We start from the raw sequence: 21,469 nt of genomic DNA, 5'->3' as shown, positions 1-21,469 counted from the left end.
GCTGGATTTTGTGAAATACAACCAAATGTCCTTGTGATATAGACGGGTCAAGCATGGATTGCAGCACCATGTGGTTATATTGGATGTTCTGTGCTGTGAAATGGTTTATTTTGTGATTTGGGCCTTGTTTCTCCCTCTGTCCACAACGCTTCTCCTGCCTGCCTGCCTGTGCAGAACAAAAGATTAGCAGTCAGGAAATGCCCCAGCCAATCAGCTGCAGCCTTACATCCTGCCAGTGAGAGCAGGCCACTCACAGCTTGGTATCTATCCTAGCAGCCGATCGGCCAGCCTGGAGAGCCGTGGCTGTGCTCTGAGCAGGGTGAGGACAGAGGGCTGTCCTCCATGTTTTAATAAGCATTGACATAAAACACAGAGTTTTTTAGCCATGCATCCACAGAGGTAAGCTTGCTTTTCATTATTTCACTTTAATAAGCTACCAGCTACTGTGTATGTTCTGTGCCTTGGGAATATAGGTTTGTCTCAGGGAGAGAGGGGGAAGAGTCCCCACAGCACAGTAGTGGAGCCTGGCAGGAGAGCAGAGTACAGCACAGCAGGCTGCCTCTGCTGGTTATGTCTCTGATCACATATGGGTCAGCCTGTTTTACTACCTTTTTACAGAATATAGCATGGCAAGAGGAATATATTCCTGTTGGAATAAGGAACAGGATTGATCTGTTTGGCTTGGCTGTCAGGTTGTAAGGGTTTATGACTGTCACAGGCCTGTACAGTCAAAATGGAAGGTGTGGGGAGGTGAGAGCTGCAACATTCAAGATGGGATCCCAGTGGATTTAACAGATGGTAAAGAGACAGCTCAGCAATGACAGCACAGCAAGAATGATTTAGGCCTTAGTGGTATTAGAGCAGGGCACTGCTTTTAATCATATGCCCTTTTAAGCAGGAAAGCAATCTTTATCTTTACAAGAGCATAGGCATATTCTCATGGCTGTACAGTCTTTTTCCAGATTACTGTTTATATCTACAGGTTTTAGCATGTTTAATTATTGAACAGGATTTGTATATTGAACAACTAACTAAAATCTCTCTGAATGTTAGATTATATTCCTCAAAGGTTTAGTATCTGGTGAGAAAATCTGCCTAATGGTCTTTCAGTTCACTGCTTTCTCTTTGCTGTGAGTGGCAGCCATTTCAGAGAGCTTCCCCTTTCTGTGCCTTGGCTCTAGGCACTCTGGGTGATATCATGTGAAGCCTGACGAAGGGAAGCAGGGCTGTTTCAGACAGCCTTGGACAGAAAAATATCATTATCCCAAGAAGGATATAAGAATATTTAATTCTGTAGTGGAACTCATATAATTCACACACATAGACCAATGCTGTATGTCGGCAGATGTTTTGTCAACAACCATGCAAACTATCATATTATTCCTGAATTTCTGGCATGTAACGCCAATTGCCTCTAATTCATGGAGTCAAAACACACCGTACAATGGTTCTTCTTAATGAATTGAATGGAGAGCAAACCTTTTCATCCAGTGCCTTTTTGTGAATGGTCTTTGGTAATGCCCATAATCTCTTCATTCCTGTCTGGTGTGAGGATTTGAGGTGCTGCCACCGACTTAACCCATTGATAGACGCTAAGTACCTTTAGCGCCCATTGATCAATGTATCTTCTTCTTGGCGGACTTGTTAACTTTTACAGCAAGGTCAGGTTTAACAGTTGTTTTGGAAACATAATAGTTTTCATATCAGCGAGAAATACTTTTCTAAACACAAAAGGTTAAATTAATACACACCTTTTATTAGTATTCCCACACGGCCATTTCGCCATGTTACAGGGCTTTTTAAGGAAGACCGACAGAAAACAAAGGTGACCACCTGTGCTAAATAGCTATCTACTGTGCACCTGTGTGTCAGCATAACTGGAGAGGAAGTGTAGTTAGTCAACTGGAGGCACACAGTGTATGGATCTGTGAAAATCTGATAACGTTACAGTAAGTGTATCTTTTTTATTTGAAAGATTCTTTATCACTGATATGAAAGATAAGGGCCATATGTTTCGAAAACCGCTTAGCAAGCGATGATTATTGATGTTTCTAATACGGCGTCAGAATTATAGTTCACATGGCCAGCAGTGGGCGAAGCTAACAGCTGAAAACCCTACGGAGAGAAGGGTTTTCTAGAGCTACGACCAACTGTGCTTTGTAATAATGGTCCAAACAAGAAAACCAATTCATGCTGTCACTTGCTTTTATTCACCACACCTGTGTTGTCTGACCTTTTCTAACGACCTTCATGTCATTCCGATTTGTTCTCCATATCATCATCTTTTGAATGGCAGCATTAGTATTTATTTAACTACAAATATAAATTATGGTTCAAAGTGGCACTGGCAGAATAAAATAAGTAATAGCAATACCACTGTTGTTTACAAGTATAGACACATTGTAAAGGTCCAGAAGAAAAGCCAGTAGGAAAGTGTGGGAAGAAAAGGGTGTTGTTGGCAGCATGTTCTCTAGTCTTAACCATAGCCGACCATTTTGATTTTGAGGCCTATGACATTTTCAGCCCTGTCTTTGTGCTCAGTGTAAGGCCCTTCCTGCATTCCTGTGAGCCGGTCTACTGGTAAGCTGTGTGTGATCTCTACAGCAGCTCGTCTCGACTGGAGCTGTGTGTGCAGTGTTCTCAGCAGGCAGGCAATAAGGGAATGTCTTCAAAATGGACGCCACACACACTGCCTCATAGCTGTGGAGTGAGATTGGAGGGAATCTGATACGCTCCCTTTTTGCCTGTGTAACTGCATCCCCGATGTTTTAGAAAATGCACACAACCAGTGAGGACTATATGGGCTTTGAGGGAGTGAGGGACTTGGTTCCAGGGGTTTTGTGATAGTGAGGAGAAATCCTCTCTGCATTGCAGCACTGTGTCTGAGGAGATAGGGGAGAAGAGAGTCTGTGTGGCACTCTGAGCCAGGCGCCCAATCAGGCACCTCCGTGTGGCGCTCAAACCAATCGGCAGTCCACAGCTGAGGTTAAAGATTGACAATCGCAGAGAGAGCAGCAGGGAGAGCAAGGCCCTTCTGGGAAATTCTGCACCAATCTTTGCCTCATCCCCCACCGGCCTAAAAAAAAATACAAATAAGAAAGAATAACAATTAAAAAAGGCTGAAGAATCTGTATTCTGTGCGTAAAGAGAAAAAAAAGGTATGCTGTCAATTTCCTACATTGAAGCATGGGTGTTCTGTCAGAGAGGGCGTGGGAGGGATTATATCACTATATTAATGAAAATAATGTATTATAGGAAATGTTTTAACTACAAGAAGGGTGTTGGAGGCATTGGTTTAGTGTGTTTTCACTGTCTCTTGCTCTGCGTATCTGACCGGATGAGAAGGGGATGTTGCTGAGGCAGACTCTCTGTCTGTGCTGAAAGCCTTTATCAGAGGTGGAGGCCAGTAAAGCCAGTGCTCTGTCTCTGTAATTTTCTGCCCCCGAGATGGAGAAGAGAGAGACAGAGAGGGGTGATAAAGAAATGGTGGAAAAGGGACTACATTTGCTTCTCTAACAGGGAGCTGCTGTCTTTGTATCCCACACTTTCGCATTCTAATTATGCTGCTCTCTCCAAGAGCTAAATAAAAAGCTGGTGAAATTGAACCCATCTGAGCTGTGAGACAGTAGCTTGTGCCGTGGCGTAATTTGTGTGTGTGTCTGAAACAAAGGTATCGACACATTGGTGTCTGAAGAAACAAGGATGTTCATGTTGAGCTGATACTGCGTAAAACCTGTTTGACCGTTTTCTTATGAAGCAGTGGCTTTCCCACAAGAAATTACCTTTTTTAAATTCAAGGAAGTGTGCATTTAAATGATGTGTTCATAGGGCTGGGGCTGTGTTTGTTCAAGACAATGAAACAGTAATGTTTAAGTTGCTTCTCTCTTGACTTGAGGGATATAAAACGCATGAGACTGGGGTAGTCCCATTTTAGAGGGAAACGACTATGGCATTGTATTCACCATGCAGTTTTAGAGCTGATGGTTCTCCATTGCCCCTGGCCTCAGTTCAGCCTTGACCTGTCTCAGTAGGTATTGGGGCCCAATGGTTGTGGGCTCAGGATTCATGACTGATGCGAACGGTTGAGTTTGATATCATTTTTAGATTACCAACAGGTTTGTCAAACTATTCTATGATTTCTTGAAAAAAGTGTTTAATCAATTGTTATTTTTTTAAGCTTTAACATTTATCTAAAAAGGCATAAACTCACATTTTTAAACCCTATTTTACATTATCTGAAGTGTTTGTTCTGCCCACCATTGGTTGAGACATAGCATTTTCTTTAATGCAGGGTGAGTGTCATTTCAACCATAGAAATCTATCCCTTCAGACCCCTGCAATCTAGCTGGTACGCCATTGACATTTTACATTTAATTTCAACTTTAACTTCCAATCACTACCAGAAAGATAGCCTCTGGTCCACCCATTGTCGAATGTCAACTTGAATGGAAATGTCTATTCTATTATCTCTACAACACAAACACCTCAGATGATGTAAAATAGGGTCTAAGCTACAACATACACAACATGACCAAAAGTATGTGGACAAACATCTCATTCCAAAATCATGGCCATTAATATGGAGTTGGTCCCCCTTTGCTGTAATAACAGCCTCCACTCTTCTGGGAAGGCTTTCCATTAGATGTTGGAACGTTGCTGTGGGGACTTGCTTCTATTTAGCCAAGGGTATTAGTGAGGTTGGGCACTGATGTTGGGCGATTAGGCCTGGCTCGCAGTCAGTGTTCCAATTCATCCCAAAGGTGTTTGATGGGGTTTAGATGGTCTGTGCAGGTCAGTCAAGTTCTTCCACACCGATCTCGACAAACCTTTTCTGTATTGACCTCGCTTTGTGCACGGGAATTGTCATGCTGAAACAGGAAAGGTCCTTCCCCAAACTGTTGCCAAGACGTTGGAGGCACAGAATCGTCAATAATGTCATTGTATGCTCTAGTGTTAAGATTTCCTTTCACTGGAACTAAGGGGCCTGGCCCGAACCATGAAAAACAGCCCCAGACCATTATTCCTCCTCCAGCAAACTTTAAAGTTGGCACTATGCATTCGGGCAGGTAGCGTTCTCCTGGCATCTGCCAAACCCAGATTTGTCCGTCGGATTGCCAGATGGTGAAGCATGATTCATCACTCCAGAGAATGTATTTCCACTGCTCCAGTCCAATGGAGGCGAGCTTTACACCACTCCAGCCGACGCTTGGCATCGATTTTTACGCGCTTCAGCCCTCTGCGGTCCCGTTCTTTGAGCATGTGTGGCCTACCACAGATCACTGACCATCTTGAATCCCACCGTACCTTCTCCGCTGTGCAATCTGGTTTCCGAGCCGGTCACGGGTGTACCTCAGCCACGCTCAAGGTACTAAACGATATCATAACCGCCATCGATAAAAGACAGTACTGTGCAGCCGTCTTCATAGACCTTGCCAAGGCTTTCGACTCTGTCAATCACCGTATTCTTATCGGCAGACTCAGTAGCCTCGGTTTTTCGGATGACTGCCTTGCCTGGTTCACCAATTACTTTGCAGACAGAGTTCAGTGTGTCAAATCGGAGGGCATGCTGTCCGGTCCTCTGGCAGTCTCTATGGGGGTGCCACAGGGTTCAATTCTCGGGCCGACTCTTTTCTCTGTATATATCAATGATGTTTCTCATGCTGCGGGCGATTCCCTGATCCACCTCTACGCAGACGACACCATTCTATATACTTCCGGCCCGTCCTTGGACACTGTGCTATCTAACCTCCAAACGAGCTTCAATGCCATACAGCACTCCTTCCGTGGCCTCCAACTGCTCTTAAACGCTAGTAAAACCAAATGCATGCTTTTCAACCGTTCGCTGCCTGCACCCGCACGCCTGACCAGCATCACCACCCTGGATGGTTCCGACCTTGAATATGTGGACATCTATAAGTACCTAGGTGTCTGGCTAGACTCTAAACTCTCCTTCCAGACCCATATCAAACATCTCCAATCGAAAATCAAATCAAGAGTCGGCTTTCTATTCCGCAACAAAGCCTCCTTCACTCACGCCGCCAAACTTACCCTAGTAAAACTGACTATCCTACCGATCCTCGACTTCGGCGATGTCATCTACAAAATTGCTTCCAACACTCTACTCAGCAAACTGGATGCAGTTTATCACAGTGCCATCCGTTTTGTCACTAAAGCACCTTATACCACCCACCACTGCGACTTGTATGCTCTAGTCGGCTGGCCCTCGCTACATATTCGTCGCCAGACCCACTGGCTCCAGGTCATCTACAAGTCCATGCTAGGTAAAGCTCCGCCTTATCTCAGTTCACTGGTTACGATGGCAACACCCATCCGTAGCACGCGCTCCAGCAGGTGTATCTCACTGATCATCCCTAAAGCCAACACCTCATTTGGCCGCCTTTCGTTCCAGTTCTCTGCTGCCTGTGATTGGAACGAATTGCAAAAATCGCTGAAGTTGGAGACTTTTATCTCCCTCACCAACTTCAAACATCTGCTATCTGAGCAGCTAACCGATCGCTGCAGCTGTACATAGTCTATTGGTAAATAGCCCACCCATTTTCACCTACCTCATCCCCATACTGTTTTTATTTATTTATTTTTCTGCTCTTTTGCACACCAATATCTCTACCTGTACATAACCTTCTGATCATTTATCACTCCAGTGTTAATCTGCATAATTGTAATTATTTGCCTACCTTCTCATGCCTTTTGCACACAATGTATATATAGACTCCCCTTTTTTCTACTGTGTTATTGACTTGTTAATTGTTTACTCCATGTGTAACTCTGTGTTGTCTGTTCACACTGCTATGCCTTATCTTAGCCAGGTCGCAGTTGCAAATGAGAACTTGTTCTCAACTAGCCTACCTGGTTAAATAAAGGTGAAATAAAAAAAAAATAAAAAAAAAAAACCACTTTGCGGCTGAGTTGTTGTTGCTCCTAGACGTTTCCACTTCACAGTAATAGCACTTATAGTTGACTGGGGCAGCTCTAGCAAGGCAGAAATTTGACAAACTGACTTGTTGGAAAGACGGGCATCCTATGACGGTGCAATGTTGAAAGTCACTTCTGTACGGGCCATTCTACTGACAATGTTTGTCTATGGAGATTGCATGGCGGCGTGCTCGATTTTATACATGTGTCAGCAATGGGTGTGGCTGAAATAGCCAAATCCAATAATTAGAAGGGGTGTCCACATACGTTTGTTTTTGGGTAATTGATGCTAAAGCTGAAAATGAGTTTTTATTTAAAACATTAAAAAAAACATTTTCAATCATAAAATAGTTTCACAACCCTGTTTGTAAACTTTCAAATTATATCAAACTCAAACGTTTATCTTTTTTAGGGAAGACACGGATGTCTCATGGTAGAATGGGGTATGCAAAATGGGTCTTCTTTGAGCCCCTCTCGCTCCTGAATGTTTGTGTTCAGGTTCAAAAAGTCTCTTTCTACCATGGGCAAACATGTATGGAAGGTTTTGTTCAAATCAAAAGAGGTGCAATCAGAAAGTAATTGAAATCATATGGAACGACCCCATGTTGAGTTTGAAACTAGAACGCATTTGGCCGTTAGTTAATAATAGTTAGTTGCATAACATCCATGCCCAGTCAATTCCAGTAGATGTGTCTCTGTGTGTAATTTGTCCATCAATGCATGATTTATGGGTTTGAGTTCATGTGTAGATAGGATTCAACCCCATGTTATGAAATGCATGGCTCCAGAAAAGCACATCTAATCCCTGGGACATTGTTCTGAGGCACTGACAGATGATTGTTGACCTTCAACCTAATCACATTCTGTCAGTTTCACACTCTGGAACTCTGAACATTAGAACACTGCTTTACTAGACATTGTCCTTCTCCCAATAAGAGAGGGACTCTTGCTGGCCATAGCCCGTAGATTTATGATACCTCTGCACCAAAGCGAACAGTGTGTGTCTGTGTCCAGTCAGGATTGGTTTAGACAGAGTTTACCTCCGGGCCAAATGGACTCTCACTCTAAGAATAACTCCATTGTAGTGAGACCGAGAGAGTGGGTCAGTGTTGAAGCAGACCTTTACAGCCAGACAGGATTGTCTTTCCTCTGAAAATGATACTAGATCCACACAAATCAGATTTGTGAGACTTTGGTTTCACATTTACACACAAGTATTTCAGCAGATGCTTTTATACAGTGTGATTTATGATTGTTACTTAGTAGATGGTGTTGCGAAACCACGTGCATACTGAACATACTGTAGATGAAGCAATGTCTGGTGTAAACATTGTGCGAGTCAAACTGTAAAAAGGCATTGATTTGAATTGATTTATGTTGGGAGTCTTTCCGTAGGTATTGTCATAATAGGGCTTTAATAGTGCATCTCTTTTCTCTGCCAGTTTGGCTGAGGAGGAGGTGAAGACTGAGTCAGATGCAGTAGAGGGGATGGAGATATCTACACGATCCAAAGGTGAGAAACACTGAAAGCTGAGCTGTACTTTCACCTATTTATGCCTATGCCTACAGGCAGTATGTGGGGGTGGTGAAAGGCTTTATTTTATTGCTCCCATGTTGAGTGTAGGCTACTGTATGTATGTGTCTGGTACAGAGCTGAATCACACACGGTACAAGATGGAGGCTAATGTGCTGCTTCTGTTCATATCGCTGTCATGTCTTATCACTATGGTAACCGGTTTTTATCTTCTGTACTGTATGAAAACAATGAACATCTACTATTCTATGGCCAGAACATGCACTTTCTTCTGGGAAATAATACATCTGTCATGTTGGCTTGCCTGACATTTGACCCCCTCCCTGCAGTTTCAGACCCTGGGTCAGTGGAGCGGGCGGCCCAGAAACGCAAGGTGCCCAGCCCCCCTCACTCGTCTAATGGTCACTCCCCGGCTGAAACCTCCCCCAGTCCGGTCAAAAAGAAGAAGAAACCAGGAGCGGTCTGCAGCAGTAAAGACCAGGTGCGACCTCCCCCTGCACTCTCCTCTGTGCTCACACTGTTGTGCTTTCAGAGGCTGCTGGGTTTCTGTTACACTGAAATATATCCTACTAAAAAACCTGTGTATAACATTTTCTGTTCCGGTTGTCTTTTGGTATGCCATGGGACTATTCTATGTTTGTGACACCATGAGGTTGATCTTTTCTTATAGTGTTACAGTAAGCCTATATTACATTAGTATTAGGCCATAAGATTTATCTAAATAATTGTTTCATTAATGTGTTTGCATGCTTGTTTTACAAATTCTGCCTACTGAAATCAAGTGATTGGTGATGCTTCGGCTGTTGCTCACTCACACTGAGACTATTAATGATTAGCACTTATCTTTATAAATGGTAAATTACAATAGCAACCTGGGCTTAAAAGCCATGGATCAAAGCTTGTCTCAATGCAAAAAAAGTAACAGGTGTGGACCAAAACACAGACTGCTTATCAGATCCAATCAGTAAGCGATACTAAAGGCTAGTTTCTCAAACTTATCCTTTTCACTGTCTTGACCTTTGAAAGGGGATTTGTAATATAATCTACAGTAATGATTCTCTTCCAGTCTGATACCAGGAACGGTCAATTAATCAATGTTTTAATGCCTTATGTCGCAATACAGGGTTCTAAGCAGTCTGTTTTGGGCATTTACTATGTAGATTGTCTTTTTTGAAAAACATATTTGTAATTGTTTTTTTTTCATGTCTAATGCTGCTCATGTAATCTCACACCTGATTTTTGAAACCCCAAACGTTCTCTTTCTCTTGCCTGCATTTCAGTCAGAACTAAGACATGGTCCTTTTTACTATGTGAAGCAGCCAGCACTCACCACAGACCCTGTTGATGTTGTGCCGCAGGACGGCAGGAATGACTTCTACTGCTGGCTGTGCCACCGCGAGGGCCAGGTGCTCTGCTGTGAGCTCTGCCCGAGGGTGTACCACGCCAAGTGCCTAAAACTACCCGCAGAGCCCGAGGGTGACTGGTTCTGCCCTGAATGTGAGGTACTCGCTTGTGGGTGGGACCGAAAACCAGTTGTCTACCAGGAAGACAACTTTAGAACCTTAAAATGCATGGGAGGCTGGGGCTTGAGGCTGGACCATGATGACAGACATCCCTATTTTATGGAATTTACAGAGTTGAGAAAAATCTTGGAGTTACAAGAAATTCTGACCATGTTGGTATAAGATGTGGTCAAGGTAGTAAAATGAGGCTTGATACTGGGAATATCCTTTGAAATGGGAATATACATTTGAAGCTAAAATCGTGCTAACAAAAGATTATTTCTTTTCTTTCAGAAAATAACAGTTGCAGAGTGCATAGAGACTCAGAGTAAAGCAATGACGATGCTAACAATAGACCAGCTATCTTACCTGCTAAAGTTTTCACTCCAGAAGATGAAACAGCCAGGTGTAAGTGCACTGACCTCCCTCCTCCAACTGACTGATCAGTAACATTCTTATTCTTATTTCTACCTTTTCTAACTGTTGTTATTGACTAATTGTTTTGACAGTAGATATTGAACTGTTGAAGAATAGAGAGATCAGCATTAGTAAAATTCATATACACTGAGTGTACACTGAGTGTACAAAACTTTCAATTGCAGACTGAGCAGGTAAATCCAGGTGAAGGTTATGATCCCTTATTGATGTCACCTGTTAAATAATATCCACTTCAGCTTAAATGAAGGGGAGGAGACAGGTTAAAGAAGGATTTTTAAGCCTTGAGACAACTGACACATGGATTTTGTATGTGTGCCATTGAGGGTGAATTGCCAAGACAAAAGATTGAAGTGCTTTTGAACAGGGTATTGTAGTTGGTGCCAGGCACACCAGTTTGAGTGTGACATGAACTGCATCTCTCCTGGGTTTTTCACGCTCAACACATTCCCGTGTTTATAAAAAATTGTCCACCACCCAAAGGACATCCAGCCAACTTGACACAACTGTGGGAAGCATTGAAGTGAACATGGGCCAGCATCCCTGTTGGACACTTTGACACCTTGTAGTCCATGCCCCGATGAATTGAGGCTGTTCTGAGGGCAAAGAGGCATGCAACTCAATATTAGGAATGTGTTCCTAATGTTTTGTACACTCAGTGTAATTCCAATGTGAGTGAACAGAACTCTCTCACACACACACAATAGAATGGTTGTGTGCTTGTTTATATGGTCTGATTTTAAGACTGCTCAATGATTTCTCCTGATTTTGTGTTCCATCAGTGAGGTCCATTGCCTCTTCCCCAATACACTGTGAACTTATTCACTATACTCAAAGTCTGAAGTATCCTTTGGTGTTCTGGTTACAAAATGGTAAGCCATAAGTAAGTGTGTTCTAACAACACTAAACCACCCAAGCCTGTTTTTAGCCAGTCCTCTCCTCTACAATGACATAAAGAGCAAAGGTACCATTGAACCAAGGGTCCATTTTGGAAAGCGGTGTTGTGGTGAGGATACAGTTGCCCCTCTTACTCTTTTTCAGGACCAACCACGCTCGTCATCTCACTCCCCCCATGCAGGCGCCACGCAGAGAAAGGCTTTTAATTGGGTAATCAAACACACAAAAAAAGACCTAATCATATTTCCCCCGTTATTTTCCTCCTGTTTGGAGTGTTTTTGTGTCTGTTTTTAGTTGCTGTTGTCTGTCCTGGGGTGGTAGAGTGTTTGTAGGGGTTGTGGTGGTGGAGGTCATGCAATGAAGGCTTAATCCTAAATTGAGATGCAATTGAAATCTTAAATCCTAAATTAATTGCAATTATATATTTACATTAAAGTTTTAGCTATGAGTGTGTCTCAAGTTAGGATTTGGTCTAAGTGTGGCCTATTTGGAATTTGAATATGAAGGTTAATTCACTGTGCACGTCTTTTTTGTCTCTTCTCCAGACTGAACCCTTCCAGAAGCCAGTATCTCTGGAACAGCATCCAGACTACGCAGAGTATATATTTCACGCCATGGATCTCGGTACATTGGAGAAGGTTAGAAAATGTACTCTTCTTTCTTTGAGGTTAGAACTACAATCCCAAACCTCACCAGTGGTTGATCACTGACCTTTTCTGTTTTATTTTTCCAGAATACAAAAAAGAAAATGTATGGCTGCACTGAAGCTTTCTTGGCAGATGTGAAATGGATTTTACACAACTGCATAATTTATAATGGAGGTCTGTGTCCCTGTTTTGATTGCAATGGATTTTTACTGGTTATCAATAACTGGTTTGTAATGATTACTCACTGTGACCTTCTTATTTTAGGCAATCATAAGCTCACTGCCACAGCTAAAGTCATAGTGAAAATCTGTGAACATGAGGTAAGTATGGGTATGTGGTCAAAGATTCTTTCAGGCCTTCAGAAGAGATTATTCTTACACGTACAATGATTCTTCTCTTTCAGATGAATGAGATTGAGGTCTGTCCGGAATGCTATCTGTCAGCTTGCCAAAAGAGAGACAACTGGTTCTGTGAGCCATGCGTGAGTTCAAAGCTTGTGCTAAACAAGTCATACATTTGAATTGTAGTACCTTGTGTATACTGAATGTGGTCTGTATAATGGTCTCAGTATGATAACTAGTCTACCTGTTTACTTTGCTCAGAGTAATCCTCACCCTCTCGTGTGGGCCAAGCTGAAGGGGTTTCCATTCTGGCCTGCCAAAGCACTGCGGGACAAAGACGGGCAGGTGGATGCTCGTTTTTTCGGGCAGCACGACAGGTACTTTTGGTACTTAACTATGTCACTTATACTCATCAGTACATTTGGTATTTCACAGCTCTCCGTCTCTATCCTCTGTGTCTATTCAGCTGTTGCATTGTATTATTATTCTTCACCTTCCAGGGCGTGGGTCCCCTTAAACAACTGCTACCTCATGTCCAGGGAGATTCCCTTTTCTGTGAAGAAGACTAAGAGCATCTTCAACAGTGCCATGCAGGAGATGGAGGTCTACGTGGAGAACATGAGGAAGAAGTTTGGAGTGTTCAACTATGCCCCCTTCCGGACACCCTACACCCCTGATAACCAGTACCAAATGCTGCTGGATCCTGCCAACCCCTCGTCCGGCTCGGTCCGACCCGAGAAGCAGGAGAAGATCAAGTTCAACTTTGACATGACGGCATCTCCCAAGATGCCCTTGGCCAGGAGCATGCTGTCTGATGGGGGCGGGGGCATGGGTGGAGTTGGCGGGAGTACAGGCCGGAGGATCTCCCTGACAGATATGCCCCGCTCGCCCATGAGCACCAACTCCTCTGCTCACACAGGCTCTGATGGAGAGCAGGATACACCAGACAAGGGCCCGGTTAGAGCCCTAGTCAGCCACTACAGTGCTGGGGAGGAGTCCATGGACTGCACAGGTAGGTACTGCGCACTGCCTCTCTGATAGTCTGGAGTCCTAGAGGAATATGAAATATCCTGTAACAAATCAAAATCAAATCAAATGTATTTATATAGCCCTTCGTTCATCAGCTGATATCTCAAAGTGCTGTACAGAAACCCAGCCTAAAACCCCAAACAGCAAGCAATGCAGGTGTAGAAGCACGGTGGCTAGGAAAAACTCATTAGAAAGGCCAAAACCTAGGAAGAAACCTAGAGAGAGGAACCAGGCTATGTGGGGTGGCCAGTCCTCTTCTGGCTGTGCCGGGTGGAGATTATAACAGAACATGGCCAAGATGTTCAAATGTTCATAAATGACCAGCATGGTCCAATAATAATAAGGCAGAACAGTTGAAACTGGAGCAGCAGCACGGCCAGGTGGACTGGGGACAGCAAGGAGTCATCATGTCAGGTAGTCCTGAGGCATGATCCTAGGGCTCAGGTCCTCCGAGAGAAAGAAAGAGAGAATTAGAGAGAACACACTTAAATTCACACAGGACACCAGATAGGACAGGAGAAGTACTCCAGATATAACAAACTGACCCTAGCCCCCCGACACATAAACTACTGCAGCATAAATACTGGAGGCTGAGACAGGAGGGGTCAGGAGACATCGATGCACATAAGCGGATGTCCACTGACTCCTGGATACTGTTGGAACTGAAACGAAGTAATATGCAAAGAAGTAAGACTTAATGACTTGGAGAAGATCTGCAAAGAGGAGTGGGACAAAATCCCTCCTGAGATGTGTGAAAACCTGGTGGCCAACTACAAGAAACATCTGACCTCTGATTGCCAACAAGGGTTTTTCCACCAAGTACTAAGTCATGTTTTGCAGAGGGGTCAAATTCTCATTTCCCTCATTAAAATGCAAATCAATTTATAACATTTTTGATATGTGTTTTTCTGGATTTTTTTGGTTGTTCTGTCTCTCACTGTTCAAATAAACCTACCATTATCATTTATTTGTCAGTGGGCAAACGTACGAAATCAGCAGGGGATCTAATACTTTTTCCCCCTCACTGTATCTGTGCACTCTCCACAGCATCACCTGCTTCCACTCGACCTGGTCCTGCCTCTGGTGCCAATGACAGCCCTAAACCGTTCCACTCCCAGGGTCCTGCTCTAGTTCCCAAGCAGGAGAAAGCAACTCTCACAGGGAGCATCCTTAACCTCAACCTGGGTGAGCTGCCACACACCTGCCCTCAGTCACACCACAATCATCTTCAAAGCTCACCTATTTAGCACACCTGGGAAAGGCTTCATGACAGCAAAACCATATCCATAAACCTTAACCATATGTAGAGGCATTCCTACTTGGTCTAGTGATTGGAGTGGATTTCAACCATTCAATAACATTGTTTGTGATATTGTGTGCTGGCCTGTCAGACCGTAGCAAAGCCGAGATGGACCTACAGGAGTTGAGTGAGACTGTACAGCAGCAACAGCAGGGGGCCCCACCAGTCCTCACCTCGCCCAAGAGACAGATCAGGAGCCGCTTCCAGCTCAACCTGGACAAAACCATTGAGAGCTGCAAGGCCCAGCTGGGTGAGTGAACTCGCCACACCGCTAGTAAAGCACCACTTATGAAGATAGCGGCACCAGTCAACTACTTTGTTTTCAGTTAGTCAATTTGTATGAAAACAACCACGTTATACATTTACCCCAATTTCCCCTCTGCTGTGTACAGGTATAGATGAGATCTCTGAGGATGTGTATAAGGGAGTAGAACACAGCGACTCAGAGGACTCTGATAAATCAGATTCGAGTGACAGTGACGCCAGTGACGAGGAACAGAAACCTAAGGCAGGCAAACACACAAAGGCCAATGACAAGGGCGAGAAGGACCCTTCCAAGAGGGGATCCAAAGACCCCCTACCCCCCAGCATAAATGAGGTCAAAACAAAAGGGCCAGCAACTGCCATGGTAACCATGGGGGATGCGGGGGCATCATCTACCCTCTCTGAATCCTCATCTAAAGAGAATCAGGGTGTACACTCGGACAAAGAGCCCCCAGAGGAAGCAAAAGCAGCCCCAGTGTCCCCGGCATCCAGAGAGAAGCCCCAGGTGAAGCAGGAGGCTAGGCAGCCCTCTGTGGTGGATGACTCCGACTCTGAGAGGGAGCTGGTGATTGACCTGGGGGAGGACCAGGGGGGCAGAGACAGGAAGAAGAGTAGGAAAGATTCACGCACCACCAAAAATCCACCAGCCAATAAGACAGAGGGTGAGAGTCCTCCTGTTCTCTATCACTAGTTGATAAAATATGAAAGCGAGAAAAAAGTTTAACCAAAACAGATGCTGTTATTAATATTTTCTTTCCATTGTAGGTAAAGCCCTGTCAAGTTCACTTACTCCATCTCAAAACAACACAGCCCATTTCTTAACCCCCAGTATGAAAGATTCATCACATTCTCCACTAGCCATTCCTCTAAACATGGTGTCCTTCACTACTGCTTCTTCCACCACCATCGCCCCCACCACACTCCCCAATGCCACACTACCGATGGCCCCCATCACATCCTCCTCTGCCACCACAGCAGTGAAGAAACAGCGCCCTCTGCTGCCCAGGGAGACTGTCCCGGTGGTGCAGCGGGCGGTGGTGTGGAACCCCACCAACAAGTTCCAGACTTCCTCTCAGAAGTGGCACATGCAGAAGGTGCAGCGGCAGCAACAGAATCAGCAGCCAGATACGCCTCAGCTGCAGGCAGCATCACCAGGCCAGCCACAGACAATGCCACAAACGCCAGCATCTGCAACATCTTCATCATTGCCACAGCAACCTTCCCAAAGCACGCGGTACCAGACCAGGCAATCTGTCAAAGGTACACCACAGTATTAGTTGAAAATTAAATTAGCACACTACAGAGAAAATGGACACAGCAAAAAAACTATTTGAGGTTCAACTGCAGGCCTAAAAAACATTGCTGTGATGTTTTATTTTTTACAACACCATAGCATGGCAGCAACACATGACAACACAACATGGTAGCAACAGAAAATTACAACAACATGGTAGCAACAGAACATGGCAGCAGCACAACATGGTACAAACATTATTGGGAACAGACAACAGCACAAAGGGCAAGAAGATAGAGACAACAATACATCACGCAAAGCAGCCACAACTGTCAGTAAGAGTGTCCATGATTGGGTCTTTGAATGAAGAGATTGAGAGATAACTGTCCAGTTTGAGTGTTTGTTGACGCTCGTTCCAGTCTCTAGCTGCAGAAAACTGAAAAGACAAGCAACCTAGGAATGTGTGTGCTTTCGGGACCTTTTAACAGAATGTGACTGGCAGAATGGGTGTTGTATGTGGAGGATGAGGTCTGCAGTAGATATCTCAGATGGGGGGAGTGAGGCCTAAGAGGATTTTATAAATAAGCATCAACCAGTGGGTCTTGCGACGGGTATACAGAGATGACCAGTTTACAGAGGAGTATAGGGTGAAGTGATGTGTCCTATAAGGAGCATTGGTGGCAAATCTGATGGCCAAATGGTAAAGAACATCTAGCCGCTCGAGAGCACCCTTCGCTGCCGATCTATAAATTACGTCTCCGTAATGTAGCATGGTCATCTGAATCAGGGTTAGTTTGGCTGTTGGGGTGAAAGAGGAACCATTACGATAGAGGAAACCAAGTCAAGATTTAACTTTGGCCTGTAGCTTTGATATGTGCTGAGAGAAGGACAGTGTACCATCTAGCCATACTCCCAAGTACTTGTATGAGGTGACTACCTCAAGCTCTAAACCCTTAGAGGTAGTAATCACACCTATGGGGAAAGGGGCATTCTTCTTACCAAATCACATGACCTTCGTTTTGGAGGTATTCAGAACAAGGTTATTAAAGGCAGAGAAAGTTGTTGGACACTAAGCTTTGTTGTAGAGTGTTTAACACTAATTCTGGGGAGGGGCCAGCTGAGTATAAGACTATCATCTGCATATAAATGGATGAGAGAGCTTCTTACTGCCTGAGCTATGTTGTTGATGTAAATTGAGAAGAGCGTAGGGCCTAGGGTTGATCCTTGGGGTACTCCCTTGGTGACAGGCTATGCCTGAGACAGCAGATTTTCTGACTTTATACACTGCACTCTTTGAGAGAGGTAGTTAGCAAACCAGACCCACAAGAATGGAATGGTCTACCGTATCAAAAGCTTTGGGCAAGTCAATAGAAATAGCAGCACAACATCGGAATCAAGGGCAACAGTGACATCATTGAGGACCTTTAAGGTTGCAGTGACACATCCATAACCTGAGCAGAAACCAGATTGCATACCAGGAGAATACTGTAGACATCAAGAAAGCCAGTCAGTTGATTGACAAGTTTTTGATAAACAGGGCAAAATAGAAATGGGCCTATAACAGTTAGGATCAGCTTGATCTCCCTATGGCTGCCTTCCAAGCAACGGGAACCTCCCCAGAGAGGAGAGACAGGTTAAAATGGTCAGAGATATGCTTGGTGATGATAGGGGCGGCAACATTAAAGAAGAAAGGGTCTAAACCATGTCACTGATTTTAGTCTTGGTTCTTGTTTACTCTAGCTGTCCAGCAGAAAGACCCTCCACTCAGTACGTCCACGTCGTCTGTTACCCTGGTGACCAGTACCCCACCCTCTGTGGCCATGATAGTAGCCCCTGGATTTGGTAGTGGCCCCTCCACCACATCCTCCATGGCAGTGGACTTCCAGATCCCCACCGCATCAGCAGACGTAGCAGCTGACATTGCGAAGTACACTAATAAAGTAAGTATGCGAGGCTTGGATCGATGGCCAGAGTAAGCAAGCTGAAGGCTGTACACTATCAGTATTATGGTTTGGGGCTTGGAGCAAGGCTTATTGAAGCATACACACTTTTGGGGGACAATTTTACATATGGCAGATTATATATATAGATTTATATATTTATTATTTTTTTATTTTTTGTTATCTGTCTTTTATTTAAGGTATGAATAGTCATTAGCCTCTTGGGTATTCAAGAGTGTGATGGGTCTGCATTCAAAGAGATTGCATAAAGCTTACTTCCGAAAAGTTTTTGCTTCAGGTCTCCTTTATCCCTCAGATAATGGATACAATCAAAGGGACTGTGACTGAGCTGTATACAGACCTTTCCAAAAACACTTCAGGGAACACATTAGCAGAGGTAGGTATCTGCTGGTTGCCCTCAGAGGGACTGAATACCACCATGCCTATGATAGTTAGCTGTATGACTCTGGGGAGTCTGAGTGTATGTCCTTGTCTCTCCCACACAGATTAGACGATTGAGAATTGAAATAGAAAAACTGCAGTGGCTTCATCAACAGGAGCTGTCAGAAATGAAGCACAATCTAGGTAAGGACCTTTGCATTACTCTAGCTTAAACTGGGTCAAGGACTGTCTGTCAGTATAACAATGAATGTCATTGACGAAGGTGAAGTAATCACATTCTACAGAAAAGGTTATGTTATTGTCTGTATGTGTGCATGTGCAGAGTTAACCATGGCGGAGATGAGGCAAAGTCTGGAGCAGGAGAGAGAGCGACTGATGGCGGAGGTGAAGAAGCAGATGGACGTGGAGAAACAACAGGCAGTAGACGAGACCAAGAAGAAGCAGTGGTGTGCCAACTGCAAGAAGGAGGCCATATTCTACTGCTGCTGGAACACCAGCTACTGTGACTATCCCTGCCAGCAAGCCCACTGGCCAGAACACATGAAGTCCTGCACACAATCAGGTAACGCACACGCACCAGCCATATTCAAAGCTGAATTGATATTAGTTAAAGAATATTGAATCCATCTGACTGACTACAGGTATCAAGTGTCTTACAATTGTATAGTTACTTCTGTTCTCCTTTTGTAGCGACAGCCTCACAGCAAGAGCCTGAGTCAGGGTCCACGGCAGACGGCCCAAACAAAGCCTCAGGACAGTCAAGTGGTCAAACCTCTCCCAGAGGAACGACATCCGCCCCCACAGACAAAGACTCTAACGTGGAGAAAGGCAAGGACAATGTCACTGTCAGCCTTTCCTAACACTGAGCCCTTGCCCCAACCATTGAGTTATTGCACTTGAACCTCTAACATAAAACTATCGACACTTTATATTTTCAAGCTGCTGCTCTGGAGTAATCCAAAGGCTCTTTTTTTGTTAATGACCGGAATTTTATCTTTCCCAAAAATCTACAATCATCCTTATCCATCTCAAGTATACTTACTGTATTTCCAGGAGATGAATGTCCAATGTCCTGTGGGACAAGTAACCACTAGAGGGCACCACCTGTTCTCGCAATCACTGTCAGCAACAGGCAGTACATTACACTCCCTTTGCAAGCTCACAGAGAAGCAGCTTTATGGCCAAATTTGAGGAGTAGGTGTGTGAGTAAGATGCATAGAAAGTTTATCTATTATTATCTGTAATATTAATAAACATTTATTGGGAGTGCATGATAAGTTTTGGTACTGGACAGTTTGGTCAATGATCACCCAGATGCCTAAACTCAATATGAACAGACAAGAATGGAACATGGCTTCAGATGAGTGTTAACACAAATGTCTTTTTTTTTTTTTCTACAATTGTGTATGTTAATTTATTTATACCAGAATGTTGCCTACAGTTTATTGCAGAGATAATGTTCAATATACTGCCTGTTGAATTAAGATATGGTTTAAAGATAGGCTTTTCCATTTCGGAATGTTTTTCTTTCCTCCCTTGGGTCTCATGTTCATCATAATGCTGCCATTTGTCCTGAATTCATATTTCTGTGTTATACGCATGTTGTCACTGAGAAATAAACCATATTTATGGCAAACACAGGCCTAGTTTGAGGTAACAGAATACACCACTACATTTAAGGCTATTACATTTTTCAATGTGTCTGCCACATAATTGGTTGAAAATGATAAACTACAGCGAACAAGTATGTCAGGTTTGAGCGCTCTACACCTTATTCACTCATCTGAGAGCAGGAAATGTCATTTGATTTTCAAACTATTTTCCTACTACAATCTACTGTAATAGAATCATTCCTCCCTGTATAGAGAAGTGACTAAATCAACTCTGTTGTATTTAATGTCTTGTTTGTTTACATTCTGTAAATAAATAAAGTATGTTCTGAAACTGTTTGACCATTATTATGGCAGTTGGAGTGAAAGATGTAAAATAAAATGTTGTTGATCACGTACACATGGTTAGCAGATGTTAATGCGAGTGTAGCAAAATGCTTGTGCTTCTAGTTCCGACAGTGCAGCAATAACTAACATGTAATATCTAACACACACAAATCTAAGTAAAGGAATGGAATAATAATATATAAATATATGGATGGGCAATGACAGAGCAGCATAGGCAAGATGCAATAGATGGTAAAAAATACAGTATATGTGTATGAGATGAGTAATGCAAGATATGTAAACAAAATGGCATTATTAAAGTGACTAATGATCCATTTATTAAAGTGGCCAATGATTTCAAGTCTATGTAGGTAGCAGCCTCTGTGTTAGTGATGGCTGTTTAGCAGTCTGATGGCCTTGAGAAAGAAGCTGTTTTTCAGTCTCTCGGTCCCAGCTTTGATGCATCTGTACTAACCTCACCTTCTGGATGGTAGCGGGGTGAATAGGCAGTGGCTCGGGTGGTTGTTGTTCTTGACGATCTTTTGGCTTACCTGTGACATTGCGTGCTGTAGGTGTCCTGGAGGGCAGGTACTACGCCCCTGGTGATGCGTTGTGCAGACCGCACCACCCTCTGGAGAGCCCTGTGGTTGTGGGCGGTGCAGTTGCCGTACCAGGCGGTGATACAGCCCGACTGGATGCTCTCAATTGTGCATCTGTAAAGGTTTGTGCGGGTTTTGGGTGACAAGAAACATTTCTTCAGCCTCCTTAATGATAAACTTGGAGGGTTCTATGGTGTTGAATGCTGAGCTACAGTCAATGAACAGCATTCTTACATAGGTATTCCTCTTGTCCAGATAGGTTAGGGCAGTGTGATGGCGATTGCATTAAAGTGGGTCTAGGGTGACAGGTAAGATGGAGGTGATATGATCCTTGACTAGTCTCTCAAAGTACTTTATGATGACAGGTGAGTGCTACGGGCGATAGTCATTAAGTTCAGTTACCTTTGCATTCTTGGGTACAGGAACAATGGTGGCCATCTTGAAGCATGTGGGGACAGCAGACTGGGATAGGGAG

At 43.9% G+C, this 21,469-nt stretch overlaps 1 protein-coding gene across 4 annotated transcripts; it reads left to right on the top strand.

Annotated features, from left to right (window-relative positions):
* The first annotated feature begins 236 nt into the window (after window positions 1-236).
* LOC110494546 (MYND-type zinc finger-containing chromatin reader ZMYND8) lies at window positions 237-20,402 on the top strand. 4 transcript variants are annotated; one of them, XM_090206017.1, is made up of 21 exons: window positions 237-399; window positions 8,376-8,446; window positions 8,797-8,948; window positions 9,748-9,969; window positions 10,264-10,377; window positions 11,446-11,511; window positions 11,847-11,939; window positions 12,035-12,122; window positions 12,213-12,268; window positions 12,352-12,429; window positions 12,551-12,666; window positions 12,790-13,301; window positions 14,366-14,503; window positions 14,710-14,868; window positions 15,011-15,544; window positions 15,648-16,142; window positions 17,857-18,056; window positions 18,373-18,453; window positions 18,563-18,641; window positions 18,781-19,020; window positions 19,149-20,402. In XM_090206017.1, exons 1-21 carry the CDS (start codon window positions 386-388, stop codon window positions 19,316-19,318), a joined length of 3,678 nt encoding a protein of 1,225 aa, XP_090062143.1. In that variant the 5' UTR covers window positions 237-385; the 3' UTR covers window positions 19,319-20,402. The 4 variants fall into 4 exon arrangements, with proteins under 4 accessions (XP_090062143.1, XP_090062144.1, XP_021425364.3 ...); XM_021569687.3 differs by lacking the exon at window positions 237-399 and adding an exon at window positions 2,996-3,158; XM_090206018.1 differs by lacking the exon at window positions 11,446-11,511 and having other exon boundaries at window positions 249-399.
* Window positions 20,403-21,469: the final 1,067 nt, after the last annotated feature.

Source organism: Oncorhynchus mykiss, chromosome 17, assembly GCF_057628025.1.
Source record: "Oncorhynchus mykiss isolate SJ-2025 chromosome 17, ASM5762802v1, whole genome shotgun sequence".
NCBI lineage: Eukaryota > Metazoa > Chordata > Actinopteri > Salmoniformes > Salmonidae > Oncorhynchus > Oncorhynchus mykiss.
Note: the sequence above shows the minus strand (reverse complement) of the source record. Positions and strands in the feature narration are given on the sequence as shown.

Bases quoted from the DNA above. Each gene is read 5' to 3' on its own strand.
- LOC110494546 (XM_090206017.1), top strand. The intron at 8,949-9,747 runs GTGCGACCTCCC...CCTGCATTTCAG, and splicing joins TCTGCAGCAGTAAAGACCAG to TCAGAACTAAGACATGGTCC. The intron at 10,378-11,445 runs GTAAGTGCACTG...ACTCTTTTTCAG, and splicing joins AGAAGATGAAACAGCCAGGT to GACCAACCACGCTCGTCATC.